This window comes from Chelonoidis abingdonii, chromosome 24 (genome assembly GCF_003597395.2).
Source record: "Chelonoidis abingdonii isolate Lonesome George chromosome 24, CheloAbing_2.0, whole genome shotgun sequence".
NCBI classification, from domain to species: domain Eukaryota; kingdom Metazoa; phylum Chordata; order Testudines; family Testudinidae; genus Chelonoidis; species Chelonoidis abingdonii.
In genome coordinates this window covers 6,066,654-6,085,801 of record NC_133792.1, presented here as the reverse complement: position 1 = coordinate 6,085,801, position 19,148 = coordinate 6,066,654, and the positions used below count along the sequence as shown (strand labels likewise).

Below are 19,148 nucleotides of genomic sequence, written 5' to 3'. Positions count from 1 at the left end.
ATCACACACCCTTATCCCACCACCTAGATACTTAAGAACTGCCTAGGGGACACTGAGGCACCAACACAGTATTCAGAGCAAACATTAAGAACAGTCCCAGTTCCTCACAGCCTGTAACTGGGGCTAGCAGCTGCAAGCCAACCCCCCGCTGCCCCACTGCCGCAGGCAGGCTCAGCCTGGGACAAGAGAGTCTAGAAGGGCGACTGGCTGCCCCAGCGCAGCTCCACCACTGCCCGCAAAGCCCGGCGGGACACGGGGCTCTGCTAAGGGCAACTGAGAGATCAAAGGCGAGCGAGCGAGTGCCTGGGCCCCACCTGGCCAGGTCCCAGCCCCGGGGCGCAGTAGCAGCCCCGGCCGCCGCAGTGTCCCAGCCCGAGCGGCAGGAGGAGCCGTGGGCCGATCACCTGCGCCCTCTCCCGCAGCGTCCGGGCTCCTGGCCCGTCTCAGCCCCCGGGCAGCGCGCCAGGAAGGAGGAGGAAGCCCCGCCTGCTAATGCAGCAGCCCCAGCCCCAGCTCCAGCTCCAGCCCCAGCCCGGCGAGCTCCAGTCCTGCGGGGACCGAGCACCATGGCCAGGAAGGTGATCGCGGTGCTGCTGCTGTTCTGCTTCATCGGCGTGGTGGGCATCCTGCTGCTGTGCCTACCCACCAAGGACCTGCGGGAGCCGCCAGGCTTCAAGGTGAGCGGAGGCCGCCCAGAGCGTGCAGAACACGGGGGAGCCCGGGGCCAGGCAGGGCCGGGAGCCAGGGGCAGCCCAGAGCCCCGGGGCCAGGCAGAGCCAGGAGCAGCCAGAGCCCGGGGCCAGCAGAGCCGGGAGCCAGGGGCGCCCAGAGCCCGGGGCCAGCAGAGCCGGGAGCCAGGGGCGCCCAGAGCCGTGGGGCCAGGCAGGGCCGGGAGCCAGGGGCAGCCCAGAGCCCCGGGGCCAGGCAGAGCCAGGAGCAGCCAGAGCCCGGGGCCAGCAGAGCCGGGAGCCAGGGGCGCCCAGAGCCGTGGGGCCAGGCAGGGCCGGGAGCCAGGGGCAGCCCAGAGCCAGGAGCGCCCGGAGCCAGGCAGAGCCGGGAACCGGGGCCAGCCAGAGCCCAGGGGCAACCAGGGCCAGGGCCAGGACCAGGACCAGGCAGAGCCGGAAACCAGGGGCGCCTAGAGCCCCGGGGCCAGGCAGAGCCGGGAGATGCTGGCTCAGGGATGCCCAGATCAGCGGAGCTGTCCCTGTCCCCCTGCAACAGCCGAGCGAACTCAAAGGCAGCACAGCGGGCGCCCGCGTAACGCTGAGCTCGGGGCTCGTGGGGCGGTCCCTGCAAGCTCCCTTCCCTACGAATATTTTTGTTTTCTTATTAAAAAATACGTGACTAGAAAACTGTAGCGGGTTTAGATGCAGTTCCCCGCTCTAGGAGCAGCTCTAGGAACTTGATTTTTCCCGAGTTGAGCGCCCACTGTTGTGTGGAAGTCAATGCGAGCTGCCGACTTCGCCAGCCCCGTCTGAAAGAAAAACGGGCTGGGTTATTCTTGCAGAAAATTATGATTTTTTTCCCCTGCAAAAATTCAAATACTGAACATTTTCAGGTGAAACCCCTCCCAAAATTTGATCCACATCCCAAATCATCTTTTTTTTTTGTCCAAAATCTTTTGGGTTGGGGGTATTTGAGTTTTGCAATGAAAAATCTAAATTTTCCACAGAAAGCAGATCATTTTTGTGGAAAATGTTTATTAGTCGAAAACCCAATTTTCCATCCAAAAACAGGTTTCTTGGAAAACTGTTGACCGGCCCAAGACTGATTTCAGGGATATGTTGCCTTTTCTGAAGATTTGTAGAGATCACTAAGATCAGTGGTTCCACACAGCTGTTAGGAGAGGCAAGGGTAGCACATTGCCAACAGTTCATTTTAGAACTGGTAATTTCCTAGTAATTATTACCCCCTTGACAACATTGTGCTTGTGTTTACCAATCCAGCCTCCCATCAGACGTGTGCAAACACATAATGGTCAGATTCTCAGCTGGTGTAAATCATGCTAATTCCACCTGAATGAAGAGATGCTGATTGATGCCTGCCCCATATTCACTGTACTTTGTGTAGTTTTGAATGACTTGTGTCTCCTGCAGTTGATTCCTCACTGGGTCTTTCCCTTTAACAAACTGCATTAATAGTGGTCAATATTTTATTTTGTCGCTAGGGCTTTGGGGAACTTTTCCCGAGGTTTCACCACTGTTAGTGGCTTTTGAGTTTCTGAGCACTGCTGTGGTTCTGGTATCATTGGAGGAACATGTATTAGCTTCTCAGACCTGCTCTTACTTTCCTTGTGCACCTCCCAAAGCCAAAGGGAATTAGAGTGGCCAGGGAATGCGGGATCCGGTCTCTGCCGGGTCATGCTTGTTCTCGGAAGGGCTCCACTTTCCTTAAGGCATGATGACTAAAGCCAGGGCTTTAGAAAATCAAAACTGAGTCAAGGCTTTGTGCTGTCCCTGGATTGAACAGGCGCATTCAGGATCCACTGGCAGTACGAGGCACAGATGATAAACTCTCTTTGTTCCTCTGTTGCTTTACGATACCTGCAGGCCCCCCTTTCTTTTTCCCCTCAAGTTGTGCCTAGCAGGCAGGGTGCTCTGCCCAAAGGATGAAGTGCATATGGGCGTTTGGTTTCTGGGGCTATATTACTGGGGTACAGAGCATTTCTCCTTCACCTACAAGACTCTGTACAAGTTCTGTCTAGGCTGTGAGCTAGGGGGTTGATTCCCTGCTTGCGTACACATCCTCACACTAGCTTGAGTAGAAGCAGTGTAGCTGCTGTTGTGTAGGAAGCAGCAGTGCTGGCACTGTACAAGCCTCCCCCAGTTTCAGGCAGGTTTGTACTTGGCACGGCTAAGCCGCATCTCTGCTGCCAATGTGCCCCCATGCTATTTACACTGCTGCTAGCTCTCCACACACTAGCAGGGCATGTGCACACGAGCACGGGCATCACACCCCAGCTCATAGTGGAGATGTAGCCTAAGTCCTTAGGCTCCTGAGTCTCATTTGTAAAAGTGACTTAGGCACTTAGGGTCATATCCTCAAAGATACTTAGACCCCGAACTCCCACTGACTTTCAGGGAGATGTAAATTCTTAAGGGTGAGATTTTCAAAGCTCTTCAGGACACTAAAGATGCAGATAGGTGCCTAGTGGGAGTAGCAGAAGTGCCTCTTGGTATCATGAGCTGCCTAAACAGCTTTGAAAGTCTGGCTCAAAGTTACTTTGGAAAATGGCTCCTAAGTCACTTGGATGCTTCTGAAAATGTTACTCCACAACCATAGTTGAGTCAGGGAACCCAGCTACAACACTGTTCAAAGCCGTAGTGTAGATGGGGCCTCACCATAACTTCCCCACTTTGCCACAGCTTTGAAGTGCTCTGTAACTGGATCCCCTGCTGTAACGTGGCTGGGGCATAGGTCACTGGCTGAAATCTAGGCGTGACCGGTGGACATTTAAGGATCCCACAGTGGTTTGAAGGCCCCTGGGTGAAGTGAGTTGATGGCCCCAGTCTGTGGGGAAATGGAGCTTTTCAGCAGCTCTGAGTCTGCTTCCAGAGGGGAGTAGGGGGATCTCCATCACTTTCAGAGACAATGGGGTGCCCACCCAGGAAACCAGATCGCTTCTGCAGCCCCCTTTGTGCAGATGCCCTTCATCACTCAGACATGCCACTTGGCACCTGTCAAATGGAATCTGCCTGGGGCTTTTATACTGTGCCCAGCACTTAGCGTGTGCCTAGCTGTCTACTTACCTGAGCAGTGCTCACTCTTCAGTGCTTTTATGCTCAGAGCATCCTGGGGTGTGGTTGGGCAGTGCTGTTACCCCCAGGTTTACTGGTGGGGACTGTGAAAGTAGAATGAATTATATTGTAAAAATAAGAATAGATTAAAGAAATGTTGTATGTACCTTTAAGCAGAAATAAGAAATGTTGAAATACAGGTGCCAGGAAAAGAAACATTAGGCATAAACAAGGGTGCTAATGGCGAAACATTAACAGAAGATCGGTAATAGTTAATAAAGAAATAAGATATGCATGGCTAGCCCAGTAAACTTATCAGATTTGCTTCCTTTTATCTGTTAAGTTTCTCACCCTTTTATCTGGATAAGATGGTTTGTGTCTTGCATGGTGCTCACATTATCTGGGTGTATTAGCAGAGCGCTGTGCTAATAAAACAAGTAGTCTGACAAACTGTGAGTCCTGAGTCTAACTTTGACAGGACCTGAGGCCCAGAGCGACTATGTGATTTTTGCCAGGTTCTGTCTACACTGCAGCTGGAGATGTGATTCTCAGCTCAGGCAGACCTGGTCAGAGCAGTGCGGCCATGGCAGCAGGAGAGGCTAGCTGCCCCAACTGCACTTCCAGCCAAGACCCCCACAGTGTCAGGGCAGCCGCCCCACCTGCAGCTTGCAGAATCACAGCGGTGCCTCCAGTGTGCATACATCTACCTGAGCTGGAAATCCCACCTCCAGCTGCAGTGTGGACATCCCCACAGAGAGTGCAGCAGAACAGGGGACTGGAACTTAGGTCTCCATGTCTCCAGCTGGTACCCTAATGGGAGAGTGTTACAGAGAGAGTGTAACTATTCATTAGCTGGTTTTAAACCCCTGCTTTCTCCCACCTCTCCTCTAAGACCGTCATGACTACGTTTCCCCTCCTCCTTAGCGCCCCACTTACTTGGGGCCTGACCACGCTCAGCTCTCAGAGAAGTTGGCAGCAGTTCCAAGTGCACAGATAATGCAGGATCAGGCCCCTGATGTTTGCTATCTCTGTTTGCAACTTTCCCACAAGAAGTGGTGTGTGATGCCACGGCTGGAGAGCCCTGCCCTCAGAGGGCAGTAGGTAAATACACACGGCTAGAGAGATAGAAAAGAAATGAAGAAACTCCCTGAATCAGACTCACTGCTAGATAAAACCTTCCCCAAGTCTTCTGTGAGGGCTAATCAGGTGGGCTATAAAAACTGGGTATGGGATATTCTGGGAGCTTTAACGAAGTCAACGGGCCTGATTCTGATCTCACCCCCATGCAAGCTGGAAAGGACTAAAGTTAGATAGGTCCGAGGGGGGAACTGGGCCCAGCTGACCTGGCTTGCACCACCTCGGGGGAGCCTTAAAGTGTGACATTCAGCAAATGCTGACAGCCAGGTCTGTGCTTCCCTTGCAGTTTCTAATCTCCCCTTCCTAGGAAAGCAGGGTGAGGGGTGGGGGATGGGAGGGGAGTGAACAAGCATGGTCCTGTTCTCCCTGCCCTAGAGAGGAGAAGTAGTGTTGGCAGTGGGGAGCATGAGCTTTGGCTTGCCCTCCCCCATGGAAGAAGTGGGATGATCCCCCAAAGTCAGGGTGGGGCTCTGTAGGGCAGCCCCTTGCCTCTACTCTGGACATGTGCTTGCCCCAGATGCTGGGAATGGAGGGAGACTCTGCAGGAGCCCAGCTTAGTCATCTGCCTCCCTCTACCCCCAGCCCATTCTCTGTCTGCTCCCCAACCCTGTGGAACTGGACCCCAGCAGGGCTCCATGCAGTGTGTGTGTTGGGGGGTGGGGGCGGCATGCAGAACACACCTGTCCACTCCCCCTGCCACAGTCTCTCTTCAGCAGCTGGACACAGAGGCACATGGAACAAAATTATGTTCCTATAAGAAATGTTTCGTAGTGCTTCTTGCTGGCTTGCTGCAAAGAGGAAAGACAGTAAATATGGGAACCAGCGCCCTGCAATTATCCAGCCTGTTAAAGTGGGTGGTAACTCCCTGCTGACGTTGCTCCCCCGGTTTTACAAGGCATGAGCCCTGCCTCCAGGAGGCCACAGTAATAGGCTGCGTTAACTATGTAAGGCCCAGCTGCTCCCTCATTTACTCAGGTGCGGCTCCCATTGATGGTGAGGGGAGTTTCGTGTGCATGAGTGACACCAGATTGGAGTCCTCAAGGGTCCGTTTACACTGCAGTAGAAGACCCACTGCAGCCACTGCTGGCCCAGTTCAGCTGACTGGGGCTCGCAGCTATAAATTTGCAATGTAGACATTCCGGCTTGGGCTGGCGCCTGGGGTCTGAGATCTGGAGCCCAGACTCCAGCCCAGGCCCAAACGTCCATTCTGCCTGAGGCGGCTGGCCGGGCACTGAGACTGGGTTTTTTATCGCAGGGAAGACTATTGTGAGTCGAGGCTTTTCTCCACAAGGCCAGCCGCATGGGTCTGAACCTACCTTCTACACTGGGGCTCTGCCCCTGTTGAAATCAGTCAGGAGTGCTGCCATCAGGCCCGGGGGCTGTTGCCAGTTGGCATCAAGGATGATCAGTGCAGAGAGGGATAATTTGCTGTGAGAACCATATTGCAAAACCTGGTGGTTGCCTCCCTGGGCAGGACGGGCGCAGTGAGCCCATTGCACCGTCCTCTGGATAAAGAGCATCCTGAGCCTGCTTTACAGGGCATCCTCGCTGGAATGGCGCCAGCACCAACCCCCCTCCAACACAGCTCCATGGCTGCAGGCCCAGGGCTTTCCGCCAGAGACTGCCTGACTCACAGGAGGTGCGGTGATTTCCCAGCAGATTCTCCTCTCTAGCCTGCCCCCTCAAGGCCGCTCTTGAAACCTTTAAAGCTGCTGGGCAGGAGCAGTTGGCAAATAGTGAACCTGAGCCATCAGCCTGGCTCCAGTCTCCAGGCTGGACGTTCTGTGTGTCACTGGCTTTGCCTGTTACTGCTGGGCCCTTGTTAGTTTCGACCCAGTTGAATTTGCCAGCAGATTTGGAGAGTTCTCAGCAGCTATGGGATTAAAGTGCAGGTCATGTGGGAATTACATAAATGTCCAGCTCTGTTGCCTTCTCTTCCAGCCTGAAACTCTGCTTGGAATTCAGCTGCCACAAATAGTAACCCTAAAAATACCCCAATTTGGGTTTATTTCCTTACCCAAGGCCCTGATCCAATGAGGTGCTGAACACCCTGGATTCTCTTGGGTGGGTGGTGGCTGCCCATTACCTAGAAGAACTGAGGTTTAATTGCCCCAGGCCGACTCCTTTTTTTATTTTTTCTTCACTAGAATTCTGTAGGTCTTCTCCAAGCGGCCTTATAAAAAACCAGCCCAGCTAGTTCTCCCTTAGCTCTTGGAATGACCCTGTGATCAAGGAGCAGGGAGAAGAGCATGCATGGATTTCCAGAGGGGACTCCAGCCAGGTGCGGGGACGGCTCTTTCTGGCCAAGGGGCAGGGTCTCCATCAGTGCAGGTGAGGAGGCGTGGGAGCCAAGTTCTGGGATGGGTGTGTGTCTCCTTGTACTAGTGGAAATGGCTCTGACCTTGCTCTCGCTGCCTGGCTAGATCCTGCGCCCCTGGGAGGCAAAGGTGCAGGATTGGACCCAGCATTTCGCATGAGGGACCATGTCTCCCATCATCCCAACTCCACTTTGGGCAAAGTTGGGGGGGGGGGGGACAGCTGCACGTGGCAGGGAGCCCGGAGATTAATTTTGCAGCAATCTGACAGGCAGTGCCAATGCTCAGCTTACCTTGCTCAGCCAGTGCTCTGGCTGCTGGCCAGGGAAGCACTAAGAGAGAGAGAGAATGCCAGGAAACTCAGCCTAACCTGTTGAAATCCTCCACATTTGTTCCTTTTCAAGCAGCCAGGCCTGGCTGGTGCTGTGGAACGTGCTGTGCCCTGAGTCTGCAGTGACAATATCAAACCATCCGCAGGGACATTAGAGGAGTGAAGTTCTGGAACAGCCTTCCGAGGGGAGTAGTGGGGGCAAAAGACATATCTGGCTTTAAGACTAAGCTTGATAAGTTTATGGAAGGGATGATATGATAGGATAGTTTAATTATGGCAATTGTTCTTGGATTATCAACAGATAGGTTTGCTCAATGGTCTGCGATGGGATGATGGATGGGATGGGAGTTACTGCAGAGAATTCTTTCATGACTGCTGGCTGGGGAGCCTTGCCCACATGCTCAGGGTTTAGCTGATCGCCATATTTGGGGTCGGGAAGGAATTTTCCTCCAGGGTAGATTGGCAGAGGCTCTGGAGGTTTTTCGCCTTCCCCTGCAGCGTGGGGCATGGGTCACTTGCTGGTGGATTCTCTGCTTGGGGTTTTTATAGAAGTGGATGGGTAGGGTTCCGTGGCCTGCTTTGTGCAGAAGGTCAGACTAGATGATCATATTGGTCCCTTCTGACCTATGAGTGTATGAGTCTATGAGCCTCAGTTTCCTGGCCTCTGCGTCAAGCAACATTTTCCCTTTGGCTTGAGATTTCATCCTGCATGTTACCAACTGCTTCAGAGGCTGCAGAGCCTCCACTGGCTTCTTCAGCTCCTTGACCATGCCTCGGGGACTGTGTCCCTCAGCCTCCCCCATCACCACACTGCAGTGGGAATTGGCCGGGCTTCCCAAACCTCAGCGCTCTGAGCCTCTTCTGCTCTTCCCCAGGAGCTGTGCTTGGGTCCTGGAATTGTGGTTCCTCTGACAGCTGCTTCTGTGCTCATGTTAGCACAGCTTCTGCCACCTCTCCAGTGCAGTTAGTGAGAGAAGTTGCAATAACAGGTGCTGCATCTCTCTGGGCTTTCCCCACTGCTGCTCTGTGACACGCTGGCATGGTCCTAAGGAGAGCTGTGCCCAAATGCGGCATTGGGTCAGTGATGGGGAGATTCCATTTTCCGCAAGCAGCAAGGATTGGGCCCCTTCGTACATGGAAATCTGTTCCTGTCTGCGCCCTCCAGCTGCTGCCTGGTGCCTTCTGCCTGCTCTTTGGGGAGGGGAAGGGAAGCCGGCAGCCAGTTGGCAAAGGCTCAAATATCAGAGGGGTATCCGTGTTAGTCTGGATCTATAAAAGCAGCAGAGAATCCTGTGGCACCTTATAGACTAACAGACATTTTGGAGCGTGAGCTTTCGTGGGTGAATACCCACTTCGTCAGACGCAGGACACCCCTGCATGAATACCCCTGCATCTGACGAAGTGGGTATTCACCCACGAAAGCTCAAGCTCCAAAACGTCTGTTAGTCTATAAGGTGTCACAGGATTCTCTGCTGCTTTGGCAAAGGCTGACGTCTCCACTGGGACAGCTGAGCTCGGCTGGTCCTGGAGGAGGCTGCTAAGTGACACAGGAGAAGAAGTTCTGAAACGTCCCGTGTGTCATGCAGAAACCTTGCTGTGGTTGAGTATTCCAGTGCTGTGTGTGCCTAGCCCCAGGGCTGGTCTACACTGGGATCCTACACTGGCACAGCTATGTTGCACCGAGAAGTGAATTTTTCACAGCCCTGAGCGATGCAGTTACACTGACCGAACTCCCGATGTACACAGCACTTGGTCGACGGGAGAATTCTCCCATCAAGTTAGCTCCCGCCCCTCCGGGAGGTGGATTCCTATGCTGACGGCAGGACTCCTCCTGTGCCATCGTAGTGTTTTAAGTGTAGACACAGCCATACCTCAGTCTACAGCTTACATTTGCAGGTGGAAGTGTGGTCAAATGGTTAGAGTACAGCACTGGGAGGCAGGACACCCCTCTGCTGCCAGCATGTGACTTTGGATAAGGTCACTTCCCCACTCTGTGCCTCAGTTTCCCACTATGTAGTGGAGGTTCTGGTGCTCTGTGAGAGAGCTTTGAGATTGTCAGATGAAAGTGCTACATAAGGGCAGAGTGTTGTCAATGGAGGGCATTGTAACGTCATTTACAAGGGGTTGGCAGCAGAGCAGAGGCCTGAGTTAGTGCCAGGCTGCCTGTTGGTTGCTTAGGGTGGGGGTAGGGGTATGTGGGCTGCAGGTGGCAGGAGGGAGATAGCTGATAGTTGTGAAAGGGGAACTGACAATTGGCGCATAGACTGGGTATCGAAGGAGGGAGCTGCTTATCTCCTTGCCTTTTATGACTCTCCTTGCAGTCAGGCAACCTTGACTCAAAGTGAAAGGAGTGTGTGGGAGATTGTCAGTGATGGCATTTGCAGCACAGGGCTGCTTGACAGTCTGAGTAGCAGATGCTACCCCTGCACCTGTGTTGGGTGTGCACATGTGCAGAGCAAGGCAGTAGTAAATTAGGGGAAGGGTCAGAAAAGGAGAGTCCCCATCCTGGTCATTGCTAAAGAGCAGCTGAGGCTGGTTTTCAGTGGCTAGACAGATCTCTGTTCTTTGACATCACTGAAAGCTGATTAGAATCAGGGCCCCACTGTGCTAGGTGCTGTTCATACACACGGCCCCTGCCCCAAACAGTTTACAATCTAAGAGGACACAATCAGAGGAAAGGAGGCAGGCAGGGCTATAACTTATGATCCCAGAGATCAGGGTGGCCAAGCACATGTCCAGTAAGTTTCAGTTTAATTTTCCATGCTTTTGGGGGCAGCCAGAGAAACATCTGGTGGAATAACACAAGGGAGCCATGCTGAGAATGAGGGTATGTCTACACTTGCAATTAAAAACCTGCCAGCTGGCTCGGGCTAAGGGGCTGTTTAATTGCAGTGTAGACGTTTGGGCTCAGGCTGGTTCCTGGGCTCAAACGTTTAGTCTGCAGTTAAATACCCTCTTAGCCCAAGGCAGTGAGCACAGGCCAGCCCCGCTGTCTAACTGCAGTGTAGATGCACCCTTAGTAACCACGTAGGCTTTCGAATAGAGTTTCTTTTCCACAAGGCTCACTCTTAATCCTGCACTGTTACAAATGCCAAGTTAAACTTTCTGCATGCCTTTGGAGGCGCACTGTAATTAGACATTCCTAATTAATGGCAGTGTTAAGCAGCCATCCTGGATCAAGTTGCTTTATGCTAATCCAAACAAACAGTAGCTCAGACAAAATGAAGAGGCCAGGACGGATTTAGGGCATGTCTGCACCTGCCATTTAAAGCGGATAAAGTCGCTTTTTTGTGCAAAAACTGTGGAAGCGTCTACTCGGAAGTTTCACTGGAGGAAGAAAACCACCTCCATGAGAGGCGCACAGCTCTTACCACAGATGCTGATTAGAATCAAGGCCCCAGTGATGTGCAAGGGAAGACACATTCTGCCTGTTTACAGAGCTTTTAGCCTCCGGAGGATATCCCACAGTGCCTAGGTGACCACTCTGGCCAGCAGCCAGGTAAACAGATGTCCACCCCTCCCCCTGTAAAGCCCTGGGAACTTTGAAATTCCCCTTCCTGTTTTCTTGGCAAGTGCTCACTTATGATCTGGCCAGGTGCCTGCTTCAGGGAGCAAACGATCCTCTGCTAGGAGCAATGCTGAGCTACTGGAGTTGATCAGTGTTTGGGGAGAGGGGGCTGTACAGGGACCCAGAATGCCCCGCGATCACACCCCCCACTTCCCACTAGACCTATCCTCAAAGTGGGGAGAGCTACATTGTGGGATAGCCGCCCTCAGTGTGCTGCTCTCAGCGAGGATGGAACTGCTGCAAATGTAAACACTCTCTGATGCCTGTGGAAGTGAGTGCACAAACCTGTGCTTTTCTTTCACCGGTTCACTATCACTGGTGAAATTGACAATGCAAAGACTCTGCAAGTGTAGACATGGCCTCAGGGAGGGATTTCCCAGGGCTTAGCAGCACCCAACCTGCACCAAGCTCTCTGAGCTTTTTTGGAAATCTGATCTCAGCTGTGTGAGGGCTTTGTGCTCTTCTGAACACCTGGCCACTGGGGAACTTCTGTGCGGTTAACAGCCCCAGGTCCTGGCAGGCCAAAGGGGAGTGAGCCCCAAAGCAGAGTCCTTCACAGAAAACATCTGGTGAATTTTAGTGAAAAAGAACCAGTTTACTGCTCACTTGGGCCAGACTTAAGACTGGCAGGGCAGGGCGAAGCCGGAATCTGCACTGGAATGACTGTCAGTTCTGTGGAGCAGGGACTGTCTTTGCTCCCTCTTTGATCTTCGAAGACTCAGTGCTAAGACCAAGATGCTGGAGAGGCTTCTTGTTGAGGCACTTTTTGCAGATGACTGTTCCTTGATGGCCCATAGACAAGACGACCTTCAGGTCATCGCTGATAGATTTTCTGAAGCGTCCCAGCTCTTTGGCTTCACCATCAGTCACGGGAAGACCAAGATCTTGTTCCAACCAGCACCTCGTTCCAGTGCTCCAGTGCTAGTCATCTTCATCCCAGGCACACAGCTGAAAACTGGGGATCATTCAAGTATTTGGGCAGCACCATCTCAAGTGACGGTTCCCTTGATCAGGAAATCTCCAGAATTAGTAAAGCCAGCCAGGTCCTTGGCCAACTTAGAATAAAAGTTCTTAACCAACACAACATCTGTCTCTCCACCAAACTGAAGATCTACAGTGGTTCTAACATCTCTCCTGTATGGATCTGAGACGTGGACTCTTTGTAGACGTCACATTAAACAGAGTGAGCAATTTCACATGCGCTCCCTCCGCTCAATAATGAGCATTCGCTGGCAGGACAGTGACTGATATTAAGGTCCTTGAGAGAGCAAACACATCCAGCATTGAGGAAATGTTACTGAGAGCACAACTTAGGTGGACTGGGCATGTCATCAGAATGGAAGACACCATCTCCCAAAACAGATCTTGTATGAGGAGCTGAGTCAGGGCAAAGGAAAGAAGAGTCAGCCATATAGGCGATTCAAAGATAATCTGAAGAGGGGTCTCCAGTGGGCTGGCATCAATCCCAAAGAACTTGAGCAAATGGCTCAGAACAGGTCTTGCTGGCTGTCTGATGAGATCAGCATGTGACAGGTTTGAGTGGGATCAACGAAATCGTGTCCAGGCTGCAAGTGAAAGGCGCCACAGAGCTGCATCGTCAAACATTGCAGATACAGACTTCCCATGCCATCAGTGCGGCCTCCTCTGTGCATCAGGGTTCGGACTGCGGAGTCATATTCGTAGCCGTATATGAGAATTGTGACAATATTTACCAATATATACGTACAGCTCCCAGCACCATGGGATCCTGGGCTGTGACGAGGGCTCATAAGTGATAAATGGTGGTTGGGTTTGTGTGGTCAGACGGTTGGCAACTCTAATCGGGACTGAGCCCACGTCTCTTGACGTACCCCTGGTGCAGGGGGCAGGAGAGGGTGTGGCCAAGGCATTCCCCTGCCACAGCTATTCCCCAGTGGCATGAGGCCTACAGGGGCCGTTGTCATCCAGGTGCAAGTTGGGCAGAGCTCAGGGATTGTGTCGGGCTGACCTGGCCCCATGCCCAGTGTTCTCCCCCAACTCACATTTCACTCTGACTCCCGCTCTTCCTCATCCCTTTCCCCTTTGTGATTGACCTCGAATGCAGCTATTGAACAGCCCAAGCCCTGGGAGAACAGTACCCTGGCTGGCCTTCATTGTCACTGGCTCCTTGGCCCCCTGCAGACACATCCCGAGGGCGACTCTCCACCCATCCTCTCCTGTTGGCCTTGCGCTGCCGTCTCCTGCTCGATGCCCTATTGGGACTCGGCGCAGCATCGCTGGAAGCAGAGCGTCAGCACGCTCAGGCCCTGTGTAATCACAACAGCTGCCCCAGGTGTTCTGCACCACCCACAGTGAGATCTTGGTGGGCTGGCCCCCCTACTATGGTCTCACCTCAACGTGGTCTGGATGTCACGAGCGTTGCTAAGCTATTGAAAAGTACCCAGCCCCCAGCTCCCAGCAAGCTACCCTGGAAAGGTGTGTGGGTGCATCATAGTCCTGTCCTATGGACCTTAGCATCAGCGTAGGCGTGGTTAAACCGTGGTGCGAGAGAGGAAGGCGGGAGAGGGAAACTCTGAGTTGACATGTTTGTGAACTGGCCTCAAAGCTGGGCCCACTGACACACACAAGCAGGGAATCAAAGGAACAATGTTGCAGCAGAAAGCGGCTTATTAAAGAAAAACTAGGTCAGGGCTTAACTTGATTTGAATTCTGTCTTCATATTTCCACTGGAGGCACAACACTTTCTCCTGCCAGCTGACAGAGCATTCAGGGCAGACTGGTAGAAGAGCTTGTGAAAGTGTGGGGAAGGTGCAGCACCCCTGGAGGTGCAGAGCAGGTGCGGTATGGACAGCAGCAACGCATGTCTCCTCCATGCCAGGTTGCCCCGACAGTGCATGGCAGGAGAGTTCATTCTCCACGCCCATCCAAGCTGTGCCCTTCGGCTGTGAGTTTGCTGTGTGTATGGGCCCGTGTCCAACCGTGGGCCTGAACCAAGACGTGGAGCTTCTCCAGAGTTAAACAATGCACTGGCTCTTAAGTGTCTGAAACACTAAACGTCAAACTGAAAGGCCTCCCATTGTCACCATGCCCTGAAGTGACACAAAGGCCACCTAGTGAGGTGTTTAAGATCTGACCAGAGCTTCCTCAGCAGCCAGGCTTAGGCTAGGGAGCTGAGAATGATCTGAGATTTCGCCCCTTCCAGAGGAAAGTGGAAATCTCCCTACTTCAGCTTAGCTGCAGCAAAGGCTCTGCTGGCGGGGAGGATGGTGAAGGTGGAGGGAACAGACTTCAGGTTGGAGAGAGGAAACTAGATTACGTGTGAGCCTCTCAGTGGTGGTGGTGTAGGTGCTGGAACTAGGGGTGCTGCCGCACCCCCAGGCTTGAATTAGTTTCCATCATACACAGGGTTTCCAGTTTGGTTCAATGGCTCTCGGCACCCCTGCTATACAAATTGTTCCAGCACCGCTGGCCAGTGGTGATGGTTTTATTAGGTGCTGAGGTGCTCTGGTGGTGATCACAGTATAAGTGCTTAGACAGCTCCGTTGTGAAGAACCTCAAGTGTCAACCTGCCACCTACGGCAGCCCCCCCCACCCCCCCGCCTGGTGGGAGTCAGCTAGGGAGTGTGGATCCGTGGGGTCAGAGATGCAAGCCTGTCTCTCAAATGTCCCTCTTGTCTAGGGACGTCACTCATGTTTACTTTCCAAATTCCCAGTGTCCCGCATCAGTTTGGTGCCCCTTCTCATTGGTTATTGACAATTGTTCACATCAGAAGTGAAGAATTCATCACTCGTAAGGCCAGTCGGGACCCGTACGAAAGCTCCAGGGCCCAGACTGTTGCCCTGTGACACCCGCATTGACCCGAAGAGCTTGTGTCTGTGCTGCAGTGTAACTCTGAGCTAGGCAGCTGGGCTTTATTTAAAGGAGAATGTCCCATGTCGCAATGGTTGATTAGCATTCCTGTCTAAAAGTGTGGCTCTCAATGGCAGTTTGCTTGACTTCAGTTCTGCCAGGGAGGTCACAGAGGGCTGGTTACCCTGCAGGAAGGAATCCCACGGCATTTTTAAGTTTTCTGTCCCTCATTTGGGGTCACATGCTGCATCCCACATTTGGGTCTGAGGGACAGGTGCCTGATTTCTGTCTAAGTGACCCGCACTGGGTATCTAGACACTTAATCTCCTCTGATCTTCAGGGCAGGAGGAGATGGGGGCAGCCATTAGGCGGTCTGTGTGCCCCCGACATGTAGACAAGAGGGGGAGCAGAACTCCAACTTAAAGCACGTCTGTGCAGCTGTGACAGGCTGGTGGGCTGGCCTGGGGGCAGCAGACGGTGTAGGGATGCCATCCCATCAACCCAGTGGTGCCTGTTCCGCCAACATCTGATGGAAAAGGCCATCACCAAGCACTGGTAAATGAGGCTCCATAAAGCTCTTTCCTGGTGTGCCCTGTGACTCAATAGCGAAGCCTCTATCCTACAAGCTCAGCAGTTGGCCTCACTGGGTGTGGGAGTAGACAAATGTGGCTAGTGTACTCTTCTTGAGTTCCAAGGTGATGGGTTCAAATCCTGCTTAGGTCACAAGTGAGTTTGGCGAGCTCAGAGTCCCCAATGGGTATCTGTCCTTTATTAACTGTCTCTGCCCAGGCAAAGGTGTCCTTGGTGATGCTGGGTTCATGTAAACCCAGCCACTTCAGGGGAGAGGAACAACACAGCCTAGGACAGCAAAGAGTTAACAGAACATCAGCTACCAGAAGCACCTTTGAACACCGCACATATGGAAGTTGCTGAGTGGAAAATCAAGATACTGGCCTTGGTTTTGACCAAGGTTAAATTTAGCTCTGCTGGATCTGTCAGTTGATTTCATTTCCTCTCTCTCTCTCTCTCTCTCTGCATGGGTGAGGTGAGGCTTGCAACTGTCTAGTAACCTCTGATTGTTTGTGCAGCGGTAACATGCTTCAGAGCGTCCAGCGTAATTCCACAAAGCCAGCTCCTGGCTGGGATCCTGACCCTCGTTCTCAGGACGGACTCCCTTGTGGTCCTTCTGAGACCCAGGAATTGGGCTGAAGGATGCCTGCTCTAGGAGTCCTATAGAGGCCTCGGTATTAGGACCAGCCTTGTTGGGTTCGTGTGTGAATCTGCCCTGCAGGCTCCATTCCCTGCGACTGGGACGTGCTGCTGGCAGGTCATTGGGAAGCAGGAATCCCAGCCTGGATGTCTTCCTCCCTCAGCCTTGTCATTATGTTTCTTGCCACCACCCCAGCTCCCCCAGAGAATCAGTCCCGAGTGAATGGAAGGGAGCCCTGTACACAGGACAGTGTGTCAGGAAACCTGGGGACTAGACCTGGCTCTGCCACAAACTCGCAAGTTGTTTTCCTTCTCTGTGCCTCAGCTTCCCCACCTGGAACATGGGGAGAACACATACCTGCTGCAGAGGGGTGCTGGACAGATTAATGTTTGTAGGGCCTCATAGCTCGACAGGACTCCAGCAATGCATGCAGGCAAGTCAGACCTCATTATTAAACCCCTCCCCATGGCTCTGCCTTGGCTCTCACTCTTGCTGTGACATCCCTGACAGTCTGGTTCTGGGTCTCTGAGAGGAGACTCTTGGACCATCGATTAGTGTCTTAGAATGGGTCTCACTCATAATCTCACCAGGTCTCCAAAGGGGAAAGCTTAATGCACTAACCCACTGCACCCTCTAACTGCCCCTGCCCGGCAAGGACCCTATTCATCAATCCACTTGGGCACAGTTTGTCAGCAGGGACAGAGTTTGGTGAGCTCAGAGTTTGGGGCTCTTTCTGTAGCTGGACCCCAAACCTGGCAGCTGCCCTCCGGCTCTGTGTGTTTATCTCTACTATGCCCATCCCCTGCAGTACGTGCCTGTCTCTGTTAGGGTGCCTGTCTCCATCCCTGGGGTGAGTTATGGCTGGAAGGCTACAGCAAATAGGTGGGTTTAAGCTCCAGCTTAGCTGCTTCAGAAGCTCATTCTACAACTGGGCACTTTCACCTGAAAGCATCCCACCTTTGATACTCTGCACCCCGGAGGATGCAGCTGTCTCAGAGGGTCATAGATAGAACTGGCACTATCTGATGTGGCTGGGTCCTGCTCTGTGAGGGAGTTGACAATCAAGGCTCAGGCCTTGCAGAGGGACCAGTGGCAGGTGCCGGGCATTGTTGGTATGCCAAGCTGGCAGTTTGGGGAATACAGCTCACCTTGCACAGAAGGCAGCATGGTTGTAACTGCTTGACATTCAGTGACTATCGGCCTGAATCCTAGTGGCACAGGAGTTAAGAGGAATGCTCCTGGTTATGTCTATCCTGTCCTACTGTCCCATCTCCATTGCAGATGTGCTGTGTTTGGGTGCCATGTTGCTCTTGATGTCCTGTCCTGCTGTATTATAATCCCAGTTTGAGTTTACCTGTTTGCCTGGATGCAAACTGTGTTCTGCATGGTGTATTTTACAAAGCAGACATGGGGACAGCTCCTTGGCTAGCAGAACTTGGAATAGCTCCACTGACAGCCATTCCATGCCAAGCTGCATCAGCTGAGGGTCTGGCTCATGGCCATTAGAGACCCAGGTGTGGTGCCGGTGACAGCTGGTCAGAAAATTTCCAGTAGATAAGAAGGGCCAGACTGGGTCAGACCAAAGGTCCGTCTAGCCCAGTATCCTGTCTTCCGATAGTGGCCAATGCCAGCTTCCCCAGAGGGAGTGAACAGAACAGGGAATCATCAAATGATCCATTCCGTGTCGCCCATTCCCAGCTTCTGGCATCATCCTGCCCATCCTGGCTAATAGCCATTGATGGACCTATCTATCCTCCATGAACTTATCCAGTTCTTTTTTGAAGCCTGTTATAGTCTTGGTCTTCACAACTCTGGCAGAGTCCCACAGGTTGACTGTGCGTTGTGTGAAGAAATGCCTCCTGTTGTTTGTTTTAAACCTGCTGCCTGTTAATTTCAGCAGCGCTAGAGTCCGCGGGATTATAAACTCCCTGGGCCTGGGACTGGTTTATACATTCTTGAGCACATTGTTGCTTAAATACTCTCACGTGTGGCCTTACTGTGTCTAGCCCATGTATCAAATATCAGAGGGGTAGCCGTGTTAGTCTGGATCTGTAAAAGCAGCAGAGAATCCTGTGGCACCTTATAGACTAACAGACGTTTTGGAGCATGTACTACATGTATCTGACGAAGTGGGGATTCACCCACGAAAGCTCATGCTCCAAAACGTCTGTTAGTCTATAAGGTGCCACAGGATTCTTTGCTGCTAGCCCATGTATAATATTCTGCATTGCTCCTTCTAGACCCCTTCCCCTCCTTCCTCATGCTCCCTTCATCCTGCCGCACTTCCCACACCCTGCTCAGCTAGACACTTCGGTCCATAGGCCAGGGATGAGTCCCTGCTGTGATGTGTCACATTGTGTCAGTTACCGACCAGGTCACGCTACCCATCCCCCTCCATCCAGCATGAAGGCCGGTTTCTCGGGATGGAGACCCTAGGCAGGTGGCTTTGATCTGTGTTTTAAGGCTGGGTGGCTGACTGATGGGAGATAGGAGTGTTCCTTCCACATCTCCACACATGGCAGCCTGCTGGGAAACGCTGAACACCATTCTCCTCCCCTGCCCTGTACAATGAGGGGAGAGGCAGGTTCTGGGCTGCCAGCTGATGTGAGCGCTACAGAGAGAATAGCTGGGAAATGGAGAGATCCTCGGGGCACTGTTTATAGTAGGACTGGGCTATGCCTCATGCTCTGTAGCTCCAGGGAAGCAAAGGCTGGGATTTCATCTATTAATATGAGCTGTGCTGGCATTGTGGTTGGTTCTTGTGCATCTGTCTCCAGTTGAGGCTCTGGGGAGGCCCTGGGGAGGTTGGGAGGGGAAGCTAAGGCAGTGCAGCCCCTTTGAGTAGCTCACGCAGTGTGTGCTTTACCCCAGCTTTGACTCACCTCAGCTGGGCTCATGGCTGTGCTCTTTGATCCCTGCAGTGTGAGTTTTATCTTAGTCCTCAGAGTTATGTGAGGGGCTTTCTTGCACTGGCTGGGGGTGGGGGGCATTAGTGCAGGCAGGAGCTGGCTGGCTTCC

At 52.8% G+C, this 19,148-nt stretch overlaps 1 protein-coding gene across 1 annotated transcript in view; it reads left to right on the top strand.

Annotated features, from left to right (window-relative positions):
• The first annotated feature begins 410 nt into the window (after nucleotides 1-410).
• ENTPD2 (ectonucleoside triphosphate diphosphohydrolase 2) overlaps nucleotides 411-19,148 on the top strand; it is a 46,653-nt gene continuing 27,915 nt past the window's right edge. Inside the window, exon 1 of the mRNA XM_032780158.2 lies at nucleotides 411-677. Coding sequence (XP_032636049.1) covers nucleotides 567-677 — 111 coding nt within the window. The 5' untranslated portion in view covers nucleotides 411-566. The remainder of the gene's footprint in view (nucleotides 678-19,148) is intronic.